Raw genomic sequence first — 20,873 nt, forward strand, 5'->3', positions numbered from 1 at the left:
GGTTTTATAAATTTTAAATAGTGGCAGTTACTCTCATCATGGATTAAATTTTAATGTATACAATGCAGGAGTGTTCTGTGTCTATTTCATTATAAAATTAACTTGTGTTTCTTTGGTTTGAAGTTTGTGTTATTTCAGAATACTTAAAGTACTTCAAAATGAAACTGAATATATTCATTTCATAAGCGTAACTCCACATATTTGGATGTGTATAACAAAGTTTAGAATAGCATCAACTGGCTTATAAAATTAATATAACTTTAAATTTTGAAGTAAGTTTAGAATCACAGAAACTGAAATATTCCAGAGATTTCCTAATTTCCTTCAGTCAGCTACTCCCAAAGGTAAAACCTCACATAACCATAGTTCATTATCAAATAAAATAAAGTGAAATTATTTCAGTGCTGTAAAGTACAGGATTTATTTGGATTGTACCAGTTTTAACATGTACTCACTTTTGTTTGATTTTTATATATAGTTTTAGGAAACTATCACATATATAGGTTCACATAACTAAAACCACCGTAAAAATTCAGAACACAAATTCCCTCATGCTCCCCCTTCATGGTCACATCTTTTTCCCTGACCCTAACCCTTGGCATCGCAGATCTTTATGTATCTACAATTTTGTCATTTGTGGAATATTAGAAAAATGGAATCATTTAGCATGTACCTTTTTGAGATTGGGTGTTTGACCTTGTGAGATGAGTAGAAAATATATATGTTAGTCTCTGCCTCTAGTTCCTTGCACAGAGCTCCTGACACCCTTGTAATTTCCTAAGTAATAAGAGCACTAGGAGCATCTTTTGTCCTATTGAGGTGACTCTGGTTGGGCTCTGGGTGGCTTCTGGATGAGGCTGGCCACCAGAAAGATCAAGCTGTGATTAGAAGCTTGCAATTTTCAGCCCCATCTGCCACTCTACAGAGAGGGAAGAGGGGCTGGAAATGGAGTTAATAATTGATCATTCCTATGTGAAGGTGCCTCCATAAAATCTCAATAGTACGGAGTTCAGAGAGCTTCCAGGTGGATGAACACACTCACGTATGGGGAGGGTAATACACCCCAACTCCACAGTCACAGAAACTCCTGTGCTTTGAGACCCTTCCAGACCTCACCCTATGTATCTCTTCATCTGGCTAATCATCTGTATCCTTTATCCTTTAATAAACTGGTAAAAGTAAGTGTTTCACTGAGTTCTGTGAGCTGGGCTAGCAAATGAATTAAACCCAAGGACGGGGTCATGGGAACCTCCTACTTGTAGCCAAGTAGGACAGAAGTTTTAGGTAACCTGGGGACCTAACACTTGTAATTGGCATCTGAAGTCGGGTGGGAGCAGTTTATGGGACTGAGACCTTAACTTGTGGGGTCTGACTATCACTAGAAAGATAGTGTTAAAATTGAGTTAAATTGTAGGACATCCAGCTGATGTCTGGAGAATTGCTTAGTGTAGGGAACCTTCCACACCCCACCACATTGGGTGACCAGAAGTGTCAGAAGTGTTGTGAGTGTGTTACTGAACTAGGCTTGTTTTGCCTGCTGCACAGTATACCAGTCACCAAAATGAGTTTGCAGCAGAGAAAAGGTTTATTCACAAGGCAGGCAAGCGAGAAGACAGGAGGACAAGTCTCAAATCCACCTCCCCAAAAATGGAGATTAGGGATATTTATAGGGTGAAGGGGCAGGGTGGTCTGAAGTGTGGAGAAAGATGATTGGAGGTAGGGAGAAGTGAGGTAATAGATGATCTATGCAGGTATAGTCAAGCTTCATGGCTCTTCATAGGATGCATATTCACAAAATGGTGGTATTAGCATGACTGAGGGTCAAGTTTTCAGCCCCTTGACATCAAAGGCTCAGCTGTTGAACATTTGTACAGACCCAGTTAATGGGTCAGTGGTCTTAACTGGCCTCAACTGGACAAAGAGTTGACTCTCGGTTCCTAACAAATAACTTAAGCACCCGTACCATGGTGACCCAAGTATCAGAGATATCTATAAGCAACCTAGTGGGCGTCTGATAATATATTGCTTATCTACATGACTTTTAAGAAGAATCGTTAATGGCTATCTGGCCACCAGTTTCAAGTGTGGCAGTAGCATGAGAGTAAAGGAGAAATACAGGAAGAAGACTGAACTATAGATGTTTGCAATACAGACCTCAAGTAAATTCAACCTAAGATCCAGCCAGAAGCTCTCTGAGGTCTTCTCTGCATATGGACATCAGACTTCATGCAAACTGGCCACATCCAAGGTGTTCCTGCCTAAGACTCAAGAGCACCGTTGACTTTCCATTTTGCCCAAATCGATGATTAGAATGCATCCCACACCATATTGGCCTCGGATGGGTTCTAGCCTCTGAAAAATAGTAAGCTCTGTGCCTGTGACCATCTCTTCCAGAGAGGAACGCACTGGGGTGCCCACAAGACATTTCCATTTCTTCAAGGGGCAGAGTCCTCGCAGCCGTTATGGCCACTCCCGTCAGAAACATCAGAATACTGCTCAATGAGGTAATGGTGCTGTGTGACCTCATAGAACCCCTGCAAGGCCAGAACTCAGACTCCTGGGAATGACCCCAGCCCTCACCAGACACACTGCTCCCATCCCCTCAGCATCCCTAGTGACAGGCAAGGAGGGACTGGTGGGAGAGCACCGGAATTGGAAGTGGCTGGACCTGGGTTCAGCCTTTGGCAGCTGCCAGTGGCGTCTTCAGAGGCTGAAGATCTGGTGAGTCTGATTCTGGGTCCGGATTCCAAGTGAGGGGCCTGTGGGGTTGGTGATGCAGGAATGCATGTGAACATTTTGTTTGGGGATTTATTTGGGTTCAGTCCCTGAGGAATCTGGGCATTAGTGTAGGGACCTTGGTTAAAACTTAGTCTGAAGAGATTAAGGACTTAAGGTCCCATGGCCAGGCCTTAGGGTCTAAATATTAACTCTACAACACTTGGTGATTGAAAACTGAGTGGAAGGTGTGTACCAATGAACACTGCTTCTTGTCTAGGTTAGCGATTTAACGGGGCTCATGACAAGGAGAAACCTGGGGTAGGAGGAGGAGTGTCACTGGACGAGAGTTTCTGTGGTAAATTTCAGATTGAATTTGAAGTCGGTGTTGTTTGGTGCATGTAGTGTTTGTCTGTGCTTGAGAGCAAAGGAATCTGGAAGTTTTGAGACCCACAGCCCCAGGCTAGTGGGTGATTTGAGGCTTGACCTTTGGATGCTGGAAACATTTCTTTTCAGTCTTTCAAGTAAAAGTCTTTTCTCAAGGTTCCTATTAAAAATGTGTCTCCTACATCCACTCTTCTCATCATCTCCACAAAAATCATAGTAGTTCATCATGACCAAGTGGTGTGTCTGTGAATATAGAATTTTTGTGCATCTCACAACAAAATTTACTCTTGGATATTTCCTTTCAGGTTTGTTTGACAGAAGTAAAAACAACCGTTTTCCTAAATTCTAATCCTCAGTGAAAACCATTTCATTAAAAAAATTTTTTAGACTATCTTCCTAAAAATTGGGATCATCTGTATAAAGATACATCCAAGAACCCGCCTATCTTCTAACATGGCTGTACTTTTCTGCATTGTCTCTTGCAAATAATAAGAGTTCCTGTTACTCCACCTTATCCCCAGGATTTCACGTTTTCAGTTTTTTTTGTGTTTCAGTATTTCTAATATCTGGGTACTTGTATCACATTGCAGTTTTAATTTGCAATTCCCCAATAACAAATAATGTTGATCTTTTTTTCATATGATTATTTGCCACTGTTTAAGTTTCTGTTCAAGGGCTTTGCCATTTTTAAAATTGGGTTTTCTTATTGTTGACTTTTAAGAATTCTTTCTATGTTCTCTATCGGATATGTGATTTGTGTGATGAATCTGTTGAGATTCCTTTTTTTTTTTTTTTTTGCCTGTGGACCTCTGTGTTCCATCATCACTTGTTGAAAAGTCTATCCTTTCTTCATTGAATAACCTTTATACCTTTAGCACACAGTTGAATATATTTGACTTGTATGGGTGTTTTTCTGGGATCTCTATTCTGTTCCATTGACCTATGGTTTATCCTTTCGCCAATACTAACAATACCAATACTCCTACAGGCTTATGAGTCTTGAAATCTGTTGATGTGAGCCCTGTAGGATGGCTCTCTTTGGTCAGACTTGTTTTTGCTGTTTTCAGTGGAGAAACCTGGCAAACATTATCTTTACCAGGAGATCCATCTTAAATCATTTTGATATTTTGTACCCCTAGATATGACGTGATGAGAAAAGGACTTCAATTCTGATGTATCTTTTCCAAACTACATAACCCCTATTTAACAAGGCAAACTTAGACCAACCCAAAAGATGGACAATATACAAAATACCTGATCAGTCCTCCTCAAAATAATTGAGGACATGAAAAAAAGAAAAGACTGAGGAATGGTCACGCAGTGGAGAAACTGAAGGAAACGTGATGTCTAAATGTAATATTGTATCCTGGGACAGAACAAGGACAGTAGTGGAAAAACTTGTGAAATCCAAATAGAATCTGTAGTTTGAGTATTGTACCAATGTTAATTTCTCACTTTGACAAACATACCATGGTTTTGTAAAATGTTCACACGCGGGGAAGTCTAATGAAGGATATGTGAACTCTTTGTAGTACCTTGTGACTCTTGTGTATATCTAAAATTTCCCCCCAATAAAAAGTTTATTAAAAATAGGCATAATCTATGTCAATTACATCTCAATAAAAGTGGGGAAAAAAGGTGTAGTCTAATTTTGTCACTTAATTTATCATTATAAACATATTTCCATATTACAAAACTTTATGTATATCTATATATAATTAAGTGGCTATAATAATATCATGGGTGAACTAGTAGGATGGTAACTAGAGTCATAAAAGGTATGCAGTAAAGTGGGGTTTACTTGGAAAACCTAAAATCTTGAATTATGTTCAGTTTATATTATGATCCTCTCATTTACCAAATTCTTAATTCTCACTCCAAGATTTGCTGCACCTTTTTTCTTGTATGTCCCAGACATCTCCATTTACTTTTTTTTTTTTTAAAGATTTTATTTTTCCTTTTTCTCCCCAAAGCCCCCCAGTACATAGTTGTATATTCTTCATTGTGGGTCCTTCTAGTTGTGGCATGTGGGACGCTGCCTCAGCGTGGCCTGATGAGCAGTGCCATGTCCGCGCCCAGGATTCGAACCAACGAAACACTGGGCCATCTGCAGCGCAGCGCGCGAACTTAACCACTCGGCCACGGGGCCAGCCCCTCCATTTACTTTTAATCTATGTAGTTTATGATTTTGCAGTTATAATTGGTGCCTTTAAAAAAAATTAATACCTCATAAATTTTGTAGTATAGAAGAACAATGAATTTTAACAGCTTTATCGTCATAAATTACACAGAACATTTAAGAGTAGTTAGTGTACAACTCAATGACATTTAGTAAGTTTATAGAGTTGCGCCACCATCACCTCAATCCAATTTTTAGAAATTTCCATGACCCCAAAAAGTAATTAGACGGTTATTTTACTACTGTTGAGTTTTGAGAATTCTTTATATATTCTGAATATAAGTCCTTTATCAGATGTATAATGTGGAAATATTTTCTCCCAATTTCCGGCTCCACTCTTCACTTTCTTAAATGTTGTGCTTGTGATGCGGGGTCGGTGAGCCGAGGAGTCGAAAGGAAGATTTCTTGGACTCTCAAGATCTGGCAGTAGTGCTCTTTTTATTTAGAGAATACTGTGGAATAGCATGGGGACGGGACCCATGGGCAGTCAGAGCTGCTGCTGCTGCTGCATGGGGACAGGACCCATGGGCAGTCAGAGCTCCTGCTGCTGCCCTGAGTTGAGGGTTAGGGCTAATTTTATAAGGCATGGGTACGTGACTTATTTTTACTGGAAAAAGAAAAGACGACGTAAAAAGTCATTAAATGATTTCAGTGCAGATGGGGTCTGGTTATTGTGCGGTCATATAACTTTAGATACGAATCTGGCCATATAGATTGGCATGTAGGTGAGGATGCCCTGGGCTTCTCTCCCCGGGGCAACCCTAATTCATACCATAAAAATCCACCAGGTCATATAGTTTGGCATGTAGGCCAGGTCACCTTGGGCTTCTCTAGCTGGGGCAGCCTTAATCCACATCACTTGGAAGTACAAAAGTCTTGAATTTTAACTAAGTCCAATTTATTCTTTTTTCTTTTATGGCTCTTCCTTTACTGTCTTGTCTCAGAACTCTTTGGTTAACTTAGGTTCAGGAAGATTATCTCCCGTTTGCTTCTCTAACGTTTATACTTTTACAAACTCTTATATTTAGGCCTGTGATCTATTTTGAGTTAATTTTTGTATATGGTTAGAGTTAAGGGTCTTTATTTTTCTGCAAATAGATATACAATGATCCCAGCATCATTTGTTGAAAAGACTAACCCCATTGAATTATCAAGGTACCTTGGTCAAAAAGCTATTGACCTTAATAATATTTTTGGACTCAATTCCGGTGGTGCATTTCTCATTGGCTCCAGACCTTCACTGGCCTCACTTTAGCGACACTCTCCCCGAGGCCCGGATCCCAATGAAAACTTAGGCTCATCCCAGTCCCTCTTTTCCCCTTAAACCAGCCTCCCACTGTGCCAGTTTCTCGAAATCTTCTTCTGTTCTTAAAAACAGCTTCCCGCAAGAAATTTTCTGCCAGAAGCTTTCCGTGGGTGTCCGTTCACCGCATGTGTTACCTTTTCTCTTTCCCGGAGTTCGTTCTCTGCTATTTTACCGACACCCAACTCCTACTTGTCCGTTTTGAAATCGGTTTTTGTTTGTTTCACACACAGTGTAAAACACAGGCGGCCGCAATATTGCTTTTCTTCCTACCCCGCCGAACGCAATTTAGCTGGCTCCATATTTACCCGGGGAAGCTCAAGTCTCTAAAAATCCACCCATTTTCCGTAAGAATCGAAGGACCAGGAAACCACATAACTTCAGCGCCTTCTCACCTGTCGGCCACCCCTGGCTACCGGCCCCAAACGCGCCCCTCAGCCTTCTGTACGTCAGGTCTCCCAACATGGCTGCGCCCGAGAGATGGCGAGCTGGGCGCGGCCATATTGCCTCCGAAGGACCTGCCGGAAATCCACTTGTCCTTGCTCGTTCAAATGTGTCGGACCCTCTTCGGCCGCCGTAGGCGAACGAAAAATCTGAGCGACGGGTCCAGAAGTGGAAGCCGTTCGCGGAAGTGTTCCGTTGAGGCTCTCCCTGTGGTTCGGGATAAAGCAGGTCAGTGTGTTGTTTTGTCCCTTGAAGTTTTTTGTGTGTGTGTCCTGGGAGGTTTGTCTCTCACAGAGTGAAGTGATGTCCACAGAGTGAAAGTGGTGTGGGGTGGACCGATGGAATTATTGGCGGGGTCGGGCGCAGGGAGCGGAACCAGGTGGGAATCTATGACGCGCTTGTGTATGGTTGGGGTATGGGAGGGGGCTCATTAGAACAGTTAAGGGTCTGTAGAGATGAACGACCGTGTCCCGACCGGCAGAGTATGGGGTCTTTCTGGATCTTTGTGCTTGTAAATGATGCAGGTGGTGTTTACGATGATCCCAGTGTCTGGTTCAGGTTGGGGATTTAATATGGGCGTAGTGATGCTGGGTGGATGGTCCAGGTTTCGGATTAATAAGGGGGTGTGTGCTCAGTGTCTGTGGTGCAGAGACTGTGGGGGCTGAAGCTGTGGACGCGTGGGACCCCCCGCTGTTGATTGGCTTGAGTTTCTGACCTCGGAGGCTGGGGCAGAATGCGGTACAGCCCAGGGCAGTTCGTTCGAAACCGTCTGTTTTTTGGCCTTTTGTCCAGGGGTTGACTAATTGCAGACGGAGGGACTAATCCAGCCACGCCCATCTGTTACATAGTATCGTAGTTCCGTGTATGGCTCCCTTTGCCCTGCAAAGGCAGGATTGAGTTCTTGTGACGGAGACCTGAACCCTCAAAGTTGAAAATGTATGTTTATCCCTTTGCTGGAAATGTTTGCCAACACCTGCCCTCGCCTCTTAATTTGCTTACTTGCCTGACATACATTCACACTTTCTTTTTTGTTAACAGAGTTTTCTTTTTGTTAAGTATTCATCCCTCTGGCAAGGTGTCCAATATCCCGGTTTATTTGTAAGTCCTGGTTGGTCTTAAGTCAGTCGTGGTGGGTACGGTTCCCGTTGCTAGTGATTGAATTTCTGTGAAATGAGCTTGGGTATTTGGTGCAGTTCTAGCCGGCTGTATGTGTGAAAATCCGCTTAGAGGTGTCAGCCTACAAAAACAGAAACCAGTTGAAGAGGCAAAGCATTTATTTGGGGTCAAAGAATTGCAATTCGGGGAGCCACAGATTCAAGTAGAAACCCAAATAGTGTCCCAGTTACAGGAGAGGGGCTCAGGGGTTTTATGGGAAAATGGGAGGATGAGGTAAGTTGTATTAAAGAAGAGTTCATTGGTGCTGGATGAGGCGAGGCTAGGTTTCTAGTTCACAGATTGACTTGAAATTTGGTTATCAGCAAAGTTCAGTTTCATCAGTCCTTACAAACAGGATATTCTGTCCTTACTGACTTCTTGGACTGTTGGTGGTTTGGCCCAGTTTGGCAGAAAAAGAAAACAAGGCAGTTCCTCCGAAATGGCTTCTCCGGCTCTATTTGTGTGGCTCCACTCATGTCATCTTTCACATTGGTTTCTGGGGGAGCATTTGCTCTTTTAAGTAATTCATTCCTTGGATTTCTTTTCCCATGTTGATGATGATATTGTTTGAATATAACCTTAATTTTCTGTCCTACTTTCTTTCTTTCTTTTTTTTAATACTCTTTATTTCATCATTACTTTTGTGTGTGTTTGAGAGGGAGATGCGCCCTGAGCTAACATCTGTTGCCAATCCTCTTTTTTTTGCTTGAGGAAGACTAACCTTGAGCTAACATCTGCGCCAGTCTTCATCTACTTTGTTTGTGGGATGCCTCCACGGCATGGTGATGACTGGAGTCCACACTCGGGATCTGCCTAGTATGGGAACTTGAACCACTCGGCAGCAGGGCTGGCTCCTGTCCTACTTTCTGATGTTTATAACTTATTCTTGTCTTAGTGCATTGCCTCAACCCTGCAATAGAAAGTTGAACAGAGGGGTGATGTGTGGACATCTTTGTCTTGTTGCCTACTGGTAACATTCACCTGCTCTATTGGCTGGAGTTAACAGGAGGGTAGGGTCATAAAATTATGAATTCATCTAGGATTTCAAATTTAATAACATAAAAATGTTCATAATCTTCTTTCAAGACTAAAAAAAAGTCTACTTTATCTGAATTACATCTCCCATTAATTTCTTATATTTTTCATTTGCACCAGGTCTCTTTCTGTCTATCTCACTACAAATGCATATATTTTATTGATCTTTTTAAAGAACAAGCTTTTGGTATTGTTGAGCTCTTTCATTTATTTGTTAATTTAAAAGGTCTGCAAGTTCATCAGTATAAAAGCAATATATCTATGAATAGTCATTGCTCAGGTCAAGAAACGGAACATTGCCAGCACCCCAGGGGTGCTCTGTCTCTTCCCGATTATATTACGTCCTCACACCCAAAGGTAATTACCATCCTGCTCTCCATACCAAGCACTTTAAGGGTTTTATTTATAGTTTTATCATATAATTAATCATTTCTTTTCATTATATTTTATTTAGTTGTGCCTATTTTTAACTGTGTATCAATGTAGTTATACATCGTGCTTTTTTTGGTCACCATGTATTTTATTATTTTTCCTACACATTCTATACTGTCATCATTCATGTTTTTATGTCAAGCTGCTTTTGCTCAATATTTCTAAGAATCATTGATGTTTTTTCACTTAGGTGTCTTTTTTTTTGCTCTGTAACAGGGGTCAGGCAAACCTATAATGTTTACACAGTAAATATTTGAGGAGTTGCAGGCCACAGAGGGCTTCTCACATAGACCTCTTTGTTTTTGTTTTATCATCCTTTAACAAATTCTTATCTTGCAAGCTGGGCAGAGGTTGTAGTTTCGCCATAGCGTTCCTCTGTTTGAGCATATGGCAGTTTTTCCTACTATTAATTAAATTTGTATTGTTTGCAGTTTGGATTGTTATGAATAACGCTTCTATGAAAATTGTTGTCCATATCTTCTGTTCAAAGGTGCCCTTATTTTTTTGGGAGCAGAGGATAAATAGCTTAGATGTATACCTCAGAGTGAAATTGCTGTGTCTTAAGGTGTGTACAACTTCAATTTAAATAGATGATGCCAGATGTTTTCCAGTGTGGTTGTACCATTTACCCTTCCTCCAGCAGAATATAATTTGCTTCATGTGGCCTCTTTAAAATATCTTCTTAGACCCTAATATCATTGAGAGATTCTCCTAGGTTATTTTCTTAATGTTTTATTGATCTGCCTCTCCCAGTGAAATTGACGGTTATCCCCCAGCATGATTTTTTTGTGTTAAGAGGTGGGTTCAACCTTCTCCCTGCCCTCCCACCCCCAGCTTGGATATCTGACTGTCCCCGCACCATTTGTTAAAAAGGCACCCTTACCCTCTTCTCTGCAGTGCTGCCTTCGTCATCAAGTCTAGATATGCGTGAGTCTGTTTAGAGGCATTTTATTTTCTTCCTTTGTCCTATTTGCCGATTATTGTACTAATATTGTACTGTCATCATTAGTGTAACTTTAAGTTTAGGATTTTGATTGGGATTTCATTACATCTCTCTATATATTTGGGAGACATAACATCTTTGAAATGCTTCATTTTCTGAGTCATCTTCATAGTCCATCTTTCCAGTTATTTAAATCTGTTAAAATTTCTCTCAATATTTTTTCCTACTTATCAGATATTTTTGATCCTCAGAATCGTATTGTTTATAAGTTTGATTTTGTTTGTCGACGGCCTTTTTGTTCTGTCAGTTTCTGGGAGAAGTGTGTTGAAGTCTTCTGCTGTTAGTCTGGATATGTTTATTTCTTCTTGTTTTGTGGTCCGTTTTTGCTGTATCCATTTCAAGGCTATATTGTTAGGTGCATAGAAATTGCAAATTTTTATAAGGTGGTGACTTGAACTTCATACCAGTTAGCATTGTTTCTCTTTCTCTGTAGGAATTTTTGGGCTTTCTGGTCCATTTATCTGAGAATATAGTTACAGTATATTATCTATGGTTGCTCTTTCCATGGTATGTCTTTTTCTAACCTTTTATCCTCAAGCCTTCTGTATCATTATATTTCAGACATGTCATTTATAATAGCATGTTATTACGTTTTAAATTTTAATCCAGTCTTACAGTTTAGAAGCATTTGTGTTTAATGTAATCAGCTGGAATCCTCGTTGTTTATACTTAATATAGTTCTTAGTATGTATTGTTTTAAAATAGTCATCTAAGTGCATTGTTTTTGCCCTCCTTATTCTCTTCTTTTGCCTTGTTTTGGGTGAATTTCTTCTTATTATATTTCCCCCTTCCGTTAGCCTGGAAATTATGTACCTTAGGACAATTGTTAGTTTTCATCATGGCACTAGAGATTACATACACCATGGAATCTTAACTTTGTCAAATTCTTGTGTTAATTAGTAACATTACACTCTTCTCGGACAATACAGGGGATCTTAGAGCACTTCAACTTCATGTATCACCTTCCATTTTAGCTACAATATTGTGTACTCTTGTTTTTTATGTATTTTAAATGTCCGAAGATATCATTACTGCTTATAAGACAGTGCTCTGATTTGCCCAGTTCCTTGGTTTTCAGACTGAGATGTGTGAACTCACGAGGCGTACAGAAACGTTTGAAGAGGCTCCTGAGCACACGTGGTTTAAAGGAAACAGTGCCCAGATCCTCTCCTTCCAGATGGTGTGTTTTGTATAATTGACGTGCCTGAGATTCACCTGCTCCTGAGGCATGGCGCTGGGGTGGATCTCATTTCCCTTGTCTGCCTTCAGTCACCCCAGTTAAACTTCACAGATAAAGGCTACCTCCGCCACATTCAGAACCTTAGGCTTTATTGCTCAGGAGTATAAAATCTCCTGGGTACCAAATAAAGGGACACTTAGCAGTACTGTGGTTGTTGTGTGGAGGTGCGTGCTCAGGAGCAGTGAGGCGTCCGGGCTCAGAGGAAATGCCCCACTCAGACTGAATTTTCTCCTCAGCCCACAGGTCCTGACTCCCCAGGAGGAAGAGAATCATGTGAAGGAGGAAGAAGTTACAGGATTTGGTTTCAGTATTTCTGGGGACACACTTGATTGAGGACTGAAATCTCTGAACAAGAATTCAGAGCAGGTCCAGAGGACACAAAGACAGAGCCTCTGCACTGCCAGCTCTTTTCAGAGAAGAGGAGAAAATGATGGAGGCCCAGGTGACTTTTGGTTTGTTTTATTCTTTCCTTTGTTCCGTAGTGGATTTGTAGAGCCCTGTCACAGATCACTTCCATTAATCTGAAAAGTATAAATTTCAAAAAGCAGGATCTGGGGAGAAATCAAGTTTGTTTTTAAACTCAGGCAAAGTGGGAAAAGGAATATAGTTCATAGGATGGACACTAATTGTTAATATTGGGACATATGTATGACTGGAGGGTCCTGTGGGTTCTATTAGCTGTCCACTTGCATCTAATCTCTCTGACAGCCAGCACCACAAGAGAATCATTATCATTTACATGGTACGGACTGGTTTTGAGGAGAAAGCTGATTATTTCCTAGGGAATGTTTTTCCTGCTTATTCCTAGAGGTGATGTGGTGGACGGTGTCCTGACCAGCAGCCTCCTTATAAATGCAGAAGCAGATTCCCTGTGGCTGTTCCGTAAGGGATCACTCATAGACGCCTGTAGGAATAGACTGGTGGAACTCAGTGAGAGCGGGACCAATGCAAGTGAATTTCAGCCTTGTGGTGGTCTGGATTCTCCAGGACTAAAACCAACCACCCGAGGAAAGCGGAAGGATTGCAGGGCTTTCAGACGGTCCTCAGTGAACAGGTGGCTGGGCTGGTGTGTGAATAGAGACTTGGAAGTAGACAGCTGAAGCTGCTGTTGTCTGGTAAGGACTTAGCCTGGTGGAATCTGCTTTAGGCCTTCTCCTTGTCTTAGAAAATGCAGAGTCCTTCCTCGTCGTGTAGTGAAGAAGGGACCTTATGTAGAGAGAGGTCTGGCCTTTGCCCTCGGCTACTGGGGGGAGATCTCTAGGTCCCTGGAATGTCCTGCCTGATAGAAGTGTCTTTGTTTGCCTGGGGGCTTGGACCACTGGACAGTCTAAAATGTGATTTATGATGGGGACTTTGGGCCGTGCTGTGTCACTTCCGACTTTAAGTGGCGGCCAGAGGTACTAACTCAACTTCCAGGAGGGGCTGAAGACTGAAGGTCAGTCACGCAGGCAATAGGTGATCAAGCCCCAAGAAAAACTGCACAACAAAGGCTTGGGTTAGCTTCCCTGGTTGACAATACTCTGCATATTGTCACATGTCATGGCTGGGAGGAGGTAACACTGTCTAGGACTCTGTGGGGAGAAGGTGACCGGAAGCCTTATGCTTGGACCCTCCTAGACCCTGCCATATGCGTCTCTCCCATTGGCTGATGTTAATTTGTATCCTTTCTCGTTAATAAAGTTTTAATTGTAAGTGTAGCGCTTTCCTTAGTTGTGTGAGTCATTCTAATTAATTGCCGCACCTGAGGGTGTCATGGGACCCTGGATTTTGTACCTGCTTTTCTGAAGTGAGGGTGATCCTGGGGACCCCTGAGCTTGCAGCTTGTATCTCAAGCGAGAGCAGTTCTATGGGGACTGTTTCCTCACACTTCGCAGTATGACTGACTCTTGGTCCCCATGTTCAAATCCAAAATCTCATCTACCTTTTCTTAAATTGCCTTTATTTTTGTTAGTTACACAGCTGACTCAAGGATCTATTTAAAGACTGAAATCATAAAGTACACATATTAAAAACTAAGTTTCTTCTTCATACACTTTCTTCTTAATCCTCTTTTATAAATAGTTGGTAATATTTATTTCCCGTCATGGTATCTGTGTGTGGCTCTGCGTCTGTGTATGTATTGACAAAAGTATGAGTATATATGTATCTATTTGTAGATGTAAATATACACATCTATTATGATATTTTTTACATGAATGGAATCATATTCCAAAAACATAGCAGCCAACTTGCAGGGACTCTCCTTCGGCCTACGATGGTTCATTTTGAGCATCCAAAGATGGTTCATTTTGAGGATCCAAAGATCAGTGACTGCAGTTGATTGAAAAACATTAACTATATAAAATTGCATCAGTTCATAGTGATGCTTGAAAAACTACAATGTGTGTCACCACTGAAGGTTGGGAGAGATGCAAGTATTTAATCTGAAAAATGGTGAAGGAACGTAGTCAGACATATGTTATTTTATGTGAGGGGGCTGCTGTCTGTAACTGTAAAAACTATGTTCTCTATCTATAAATTTGTCATCTCAAGAATGTTGTGTAAATGGAATCATTCTGTTTGTAACCTTTTGAAATTTAAGTGAATTGTTGGCTGCCAGCGGCTGAATGTGAGGGTAGAAGAATATGGCTGTGGCTGTAAAAGGGTGCCATGAGGGGTCTGTGTAAGGGAGCTGTGCTGTGTCTTGATGATGGCGATGACCACGTGAACCTACACGTGTGATAAGATTGTGTAGAGCTGAGTAAACAGAGCCCCGCAGAAGTGAGTGCATGTAATCTGGTAGATATGGCTAAGGTTTGTATCTGTGTCAGTTTCCTGACTGTGCTATTGTACTATAGTTATGCAAGAGCTTACTGTTCTGGGAAACTGTGTGAAGGGGCTAGTGTTCTCTCTGCATTATTTCTTACAACTGCATATGATAATCTATAATTATCTGAAATGAAGTGTAAAAAAACATTTTAAAAAAGGATAAATATATTCACTGTGGAAAAACCTAAGCATCAGTGATAAAGTCCAAGGCTCTTTGCCCAGTACCCTGAGATGTGATCCTTCCTCCTCAAGGAACGAGGGTCATCGGTTTAATCTGTATCCTCCAGACTGTCTTCAGTGTCGAGATAATTATTGTTGTTGGTGTTTTTGTTTTTATTTTAAGAAGAGTCATACTGATGGTATTTGTTGTTTTTTCCCTTTTCAGTGTGTTTGCATTGGTTACGTGTTAGTACATACCAATCTCCCTTCTTTTTGACCCTCTGTCCTGTCCTCCACGTGATGTGTGCAATGCTTTAGCTGTTCTCCTATTAAGGAGCATTTAGGTAATTTCGTTATTACAAACTATGAAACAGTACAAGTCCTTGTTAAGGCCTGTTTAGGAATTGGTGTGAGTATTTTTGACTGTGGCTACAGAGAAGTCAGTTGCTGGGTGTACTTATCTCACATTTTAATGGATATGTCTGATTGCTGTCCAGAGTGACCGTGCCACTTTGTGGGCGTTGTAACACAATGTTTAAAAGTCTTGGCTCTGAGCCACTTGCTAGCTCTGTGACCTTGCACACATCATTTTGCTGTTCTACACCTGAATTTTCTCATCTGTAAAATGGAATGATGGTAATGGGACCTACCTCATAAAGTCTTATGTGGATAAAATGAGTTAATCTGTATAAAGCATCTAGAAGAGTATCTGGCTCATAGTACATACGATGTAAGAGGGTTCAGTGTTGCTGATCTTTCTAATACTTGTTATGATGATGATAGTAACTTTCATGACTGTCAGCAATATAAATGGCCGAATATTCTTTTTTTCTTTGTTTTTGAGGAAGATTAGCCCTGAGCTAACATCTGTTGCCAGTCCTCCTCTTTTTGCTGAGGAAGCCTGGCCCTGAGCTAACATCCATGCCCATCTTCCTCCACTTTATATGTGGGATGCCTGCCACAGTGTGGCTTGACAAGCGGTGACACTTCTGCACCCGGGATCCAAACCAGCGAACCCAGGCTGCCGAAGCAGAACATGCGAACTTGACCACTGCGCCACTGGGCCTGCCCCGAATATTCTTCTTTTTATTGAGATATAATTGATATATTGATTTCTGGTGGTCAAATATTCTTTTGTCTTGCTTTCTTTTGCATCCTTCTAATTACTGGTGCTACTAATTTGAGATATTTCCTGGTCAGTTAGGTTATTTGTTCTCTGAAATACTTGTCTGTATCCTTTGCTCATTTAAAAAATCTGTTGTGTCTTACTGATTTATAGGATTGTGTATGTCCGCTGTATATCGATCCTTTCTTCTATATGTTGCAAATATTTTTCTCCAGACTTTCAGTTGTTTCTTTCCATATGGAAGTTTTAGTTTTTGATTATAACTTTTGTCACAAAATTATTAACATTTTCATTTCTGGCATTTAATGTATGTCATAAATATATTCTATAGGGCTTTTTAAAATTTAGCATTTAGGTCTTCTATCGGTTTCTGTGAAATAATAGAAAATGTATATATTGGTCTCTGCCTCTGGTTCCTGGCACAGAGCTCCTAAAACCCTTGTAATTTCTTCAGTGATAAGAGCATTAGGAGTGCTTTTTGTTCTAATATTTGGTTTTTGACCTCAGCCTTGACACTGAGCTCCCAAATTCCTTGGAATTTCCTGGGTGATGAGAGTGTCTTTTGTTCTAATGAGGTGACTCTTGGTGGGCTCCTGGATGGGGGCTGGTCACCAAAAAGACCAAGGCATGATTAGAAGCTTGGAGCTTCCAGCCCTACTACCCGTTCTTCGGAGAGGGAAGAGGGGCTGGACATGGAGTTAATGATCGATCACGCCTATGTGATGAAGCCTCCATAAAATCCCAATCGTGTGGGGTTTGGTGATCACATCCACGTACCGGGAGAATGATGCACCCCAAGTCCATGGGGACAAACGCTCCTGTGCTCGGGACCCTCCGAGACCTTGCCCTGTGTATTTCTTCATCTGGCTGTTCATCTGTACCCTTTATCATATCCTTTAATAAACGGGTAGACATAGGTAAATGTTTCTCTGAGTTCTGTGAGCTAGCAAATTAATCGAACCTGAGGAGGGCATCGTGGGAACCTCTGATTTATGGCCAGTTGGTCATAGGTCACAAGCAGGGTCACAGTCTGGACTTGGAATTGGCACCTGAATTGGGGGCAGTCGTGTGGGACAGAGCCCTTAACCTATGGGGTCTGTGTCCAGGCAGTTAATGTCAGAGTTGAGTTACGTTGTGGGATATCTAGTCAGTCCACCAAAAGTTGCTTGGAATGGAAAAGTCCAGACATCTGGTGTCGGAAGTGTTGTGAGTAGTACTATAGAAACAAGTTGTTCCTTTTATGTATCTAATATGCTGTTAACCTGTCTGCTAATATGTGTGTGTGTGTGTGTATGTATACATCTTTCATATTTTTTGTAGATTTTTCTCAAATCTACCTGTCATTATTTACAGTCTCCTGTTCTTTAAGCATTTTTGATAGTTTCTTTTATTCCTTTCGATATGTTAAACATGTTATTAAACACGTAGTTTCTTATAATTCTGGTATCTTGAGTCTCTTCACAGAAGATTCTTCTGATTGATTGACTGTGAAGATTCAGTCATCCTGATGTCATTAGCATATATGTCCATCTCATATATATATATATGAATGTGTTTCTAGATTAACAAGAAGACTTAACTTCTACACATTATGGAAACTTCTAATTGGATGAGTGGATGGATGACTGACTACACAATTATAATTAGTTGTATCCTAATATTTTATTAGGCTTTTGCTTCTTCCATGGTACATTAAAAACCAATAAACAACCCACTAGATATGTGGAAATGATCAGAATAACATTTCTTCCATATCATCAAAAGGACATCACTTCATTAAACAATGCTGTTATTACAGGAATCCCTGACATTTGATGATGTGGCTGTGGAGTTCACCTGGGAGGAGTGGCAGCTCCTGGCACCTGCTCAGAAGGACCTGTACCGGGATGTGATGTTGGAGAACTATAGCAACCTGGTGTCAGTGGGTAAGGACAGCTCCCCTGTGTCACTCAGAGGGTCCCCAGTCAGTGGTGTTTCCATTCTCAGCTTCTGAAAGCTCTGGAGTGTCTTTGGTGCTCTGAAGTGGTAGATAGTAGTGGTAGTCTTCTCTCTAGCCCCAGAGAAATGGATTTATTCTCCCTTCTCCTGATAGAAAAGCATTTACCTGGTAGATGTGTGTGATATCGTGATTTATATTAAGAAATATAGGGGCCGGCTCTGTGGCACAGCGGTTAACTTCGCACGTTCCGCTTCTCAGCAGCCCAGGGTTCGCCAGTTTGGATCCCGGGTGTGGACATGGCACCACCCCTGGTGTGGTAAAAAGCCATGCGTGGTAGGCGTCCCACATATAAAGTAGAGGAAGATGGGCATGGATGTTAGCTCAGGGCCAGTCTTCCTCAGCAAAAAAAGAGGAGGGTTGACAGTAGTTAGCTCCGGGCTAATCTTCCTAAAAAAAAGAAAAAGGAAATATATATATTTGGTCTTCATCCCCAGTTCTGGTACAGAGCTCCTAAAACCCTTGCAATTTCCAAAGTTATTAGAGGATAAGGGTGAAATGTGTGTATTTTGTTATTCACGTAAGAAGACACTTTAAACCACATCTGAGTTTATGTTACTGAGGTGATTTTTGGATAGCTACTGGATAACCTAAGGATAAGGGCTGGTTGCCAGGGGAACCAACCATGCTTAGAGGGTTGGAACTTTCATTCCCAACCCCACTCCTGGGGAAGAGAGATGGGGCTGGAGGCTGAATCAGTCACCAAAGGCTTATGATTTAATGTATCATGCTTGCTTAATGAAGCCTCCATAGAAAACCCAAAAGGACAAGTTCAGAGAGCTTTCGGATTGGTGAACATGTCGGGGTGCTGGGAGAATGGTATACTTAGAGAGAGCATGGAAACCCTCTGCCCCTTCCCACATACCTTATACTATGTATCTCTTCCATCCGGCTATTCCTGAGTTGTATCCTTTTATAGTAGACTGGTATTCTAGTAAGTAAACTGTTTTCCAAAGTTCTGTGAGTAGCTCTAGCAAATAAATTGAACCCGAGAAAGGTAGTCATGGGAACCTCTGATCTACATATGGTTGAACAGAAACCCAGGAAACAACCTGGACTTGTGATGGGTTTCTGAAGTGGGCAGGGAGGCAGTCCTATGGGAAGGAACCCCTAACCTGTGATATCTGACTCTAGTGCCAGGTAGAGAGAGAGTGAGAGTTGAGTTCAATTGTAGTACACCCAGTCAGTGTCCACTGGTGTCGCAGAATTCCTTGATGCGTCAGAAGTAGTGTAGTAGTGTAGTAGAGTGTTGACAATAGAGGAGAGACAGAGGAGTGTGTTTCTCCTTTATAATGTGAAAATTGTTTTGTCCTCAAATACAACATTCTGCAGTCTTCAGACCCCAATCCCAGTTCAGTGTGTGTCAGTCTTCCATCATTTCCCACCAACAGGTTATCAAGCCAGCAAACCAGACTCACTCTCCAAGTTGGTGCAAGGAGAACCACCATGGACAATGGAAGATGAAATCCACTGTCGAACCCATTCAGGTGAGTGAGAGAACCCGCAAGGGGCAGGCTGTGGACATCACATTCTGGTGGTTCAGAGAAGAGTCACAGCGGGGAAGGGGGTTTAAGGATAGGTCACCAGTCCTCCCCCTGTGTCTCTCCTGTGTGAGTCCTCTTTTTCTTTGTAGGAGTTTAGCGAAAAATATATCCTATAAAGATAAACTCTTCTGGGACTTGATCTCTCTTTATCTACATCTTGATTTTTTGTTTACATACTTGTCTTCTTCCTAGGATTCTCAAATCTTTCCCTTCTTCTTCATAGTCTTTCACCTCCTTGCTATGAAATTCTGCCTTCCAAGGCCTTTCTCCAGAGAGAAAACTTTGAATTCCTCACTGTCTTCTGACTACTGCATGTTTCTGCCCCATTGGTAATGTTGATTTCCCTTCCTAACATCCACCTCATCTTAGATGCTATTCCCCCAAAGCAAACTGGTCTTCACTGTGTCTTTGTCTGCTTCTCTTTTTCTCTTAGCTTCTCTGTTCCCCTCTCTGAGGTTCTCCAAAGTTTCTCTTTTCCATTTCGTCATCTGATCCCCGAACCCTTCAGAGTTTTCTTCATTCTAATAAGCTGAGCTCCTTTTGTTCACTGGGGAAGACTCCCAAATGGCTATCTCCTTCATGTGATCCCACCACAGCTTTTAGTTCTATATAATTTACTCATCTCGATGGCGACTCTCCTGAATTCCCAATAACTCAAAGAACTCGACTCATCGTCCTCCCTAGAAAACCCCTCTAGGTTTAGGTTCTGCTTTACTCCTGTGCATCTCACATCCTGGCCATCCAGGCATTACCTTAAATGTTCCTACCTGCAGAGCTTCCTTCTTTAAAGGAGCCTGCTGTTCATGAAGAATTTTTAACTATAAAAGATATTTTAACATTCTACATTCTCACTTCTCGCCTAAACCAGATCATAACTCATGCCTACTTCCATTTACTTCCCTTATCTACTAATTTTGAACCTTTCTTCTCATTCATTGTAGACATTACCATTGTCTTCATTTCCCTAAAAGGTTCGTTTTTCTTCCCATCATACTCTGATGACATTAAGTCCCAGTTAACTCCGTTACCTGTCATATGTCATTAAAATTCTTCTTTCCATGATCTCCGTGATATATCATCTTGCTCACAAAGAATAGATTTCCATCTTCTCTCCTAAACTCTCCCCAGTTTGTTCCATACATGTGATTGCTTCCTTGATTCCTTCCTTTAAAAATTATTTTTTGATAGCCTAGTGTATACTGGAAGGTAAGAGCAGTGAGACAAAGCATACAAATAGACCAAGAGCTTTCATTCTAAGAGAAGGAGTCAAAAAATAATCAAAGTAAACAAATAAATACTGTATCTAAGGAGTAAAAAAACTGAGTCAGCATAATGGAACAGTAGCTG

The 20,873-nt window shown here is 41.3% G+C and overlaps 1 protein-coding gene across 2 annotated transcripts in view; it reads left to right on the top strand.

Annotated features, from left to right (window-relative positions):
* Positions 1–20,873, top strand: part of LOC106825281 (zinc finger protein 615) — a 54,377-nt gene that overhangs the window by 14,887 nt on the left and 18,617 nt on the right. The window contains exons 1-2 of one of the 2 annotated variants that reach the window (XM_070499468.1): positions 17,755–17,911; positions 19,374–19,469. In XM_070499468.1, the coding sequence (XP_070355569.1) occupies positions 17,770–17,911; positions 19,374–19,469 (238 nt within the window). In that variant the 5' untranslated portion in view covers positions 17,755–17,769. Of the gene's footprint in view, positions 1–2,004; positions 2,010–17,754; positions 17,912–19,373; positions 19,470–20,873 lie in introns of those variants that run through there. The other variant, XM_070499467.1, reaches the window with a different exon arrangement.

Source organism: Equus asinus, chromosome 26 (genome assembly GCF_041296235.1).
Source record: "Equus asinus isolate D_3611 breed Donkey chromosome 26, EquAss-T2T_v2, whole genome shotgun sequence".
NCBI classification, from domain to species: domain Eukaryota; kingdom Metazoa; phylum Chordata; class Mammalia; order Perissodactyla; family Equidae; genus Equus; species Equus asinus.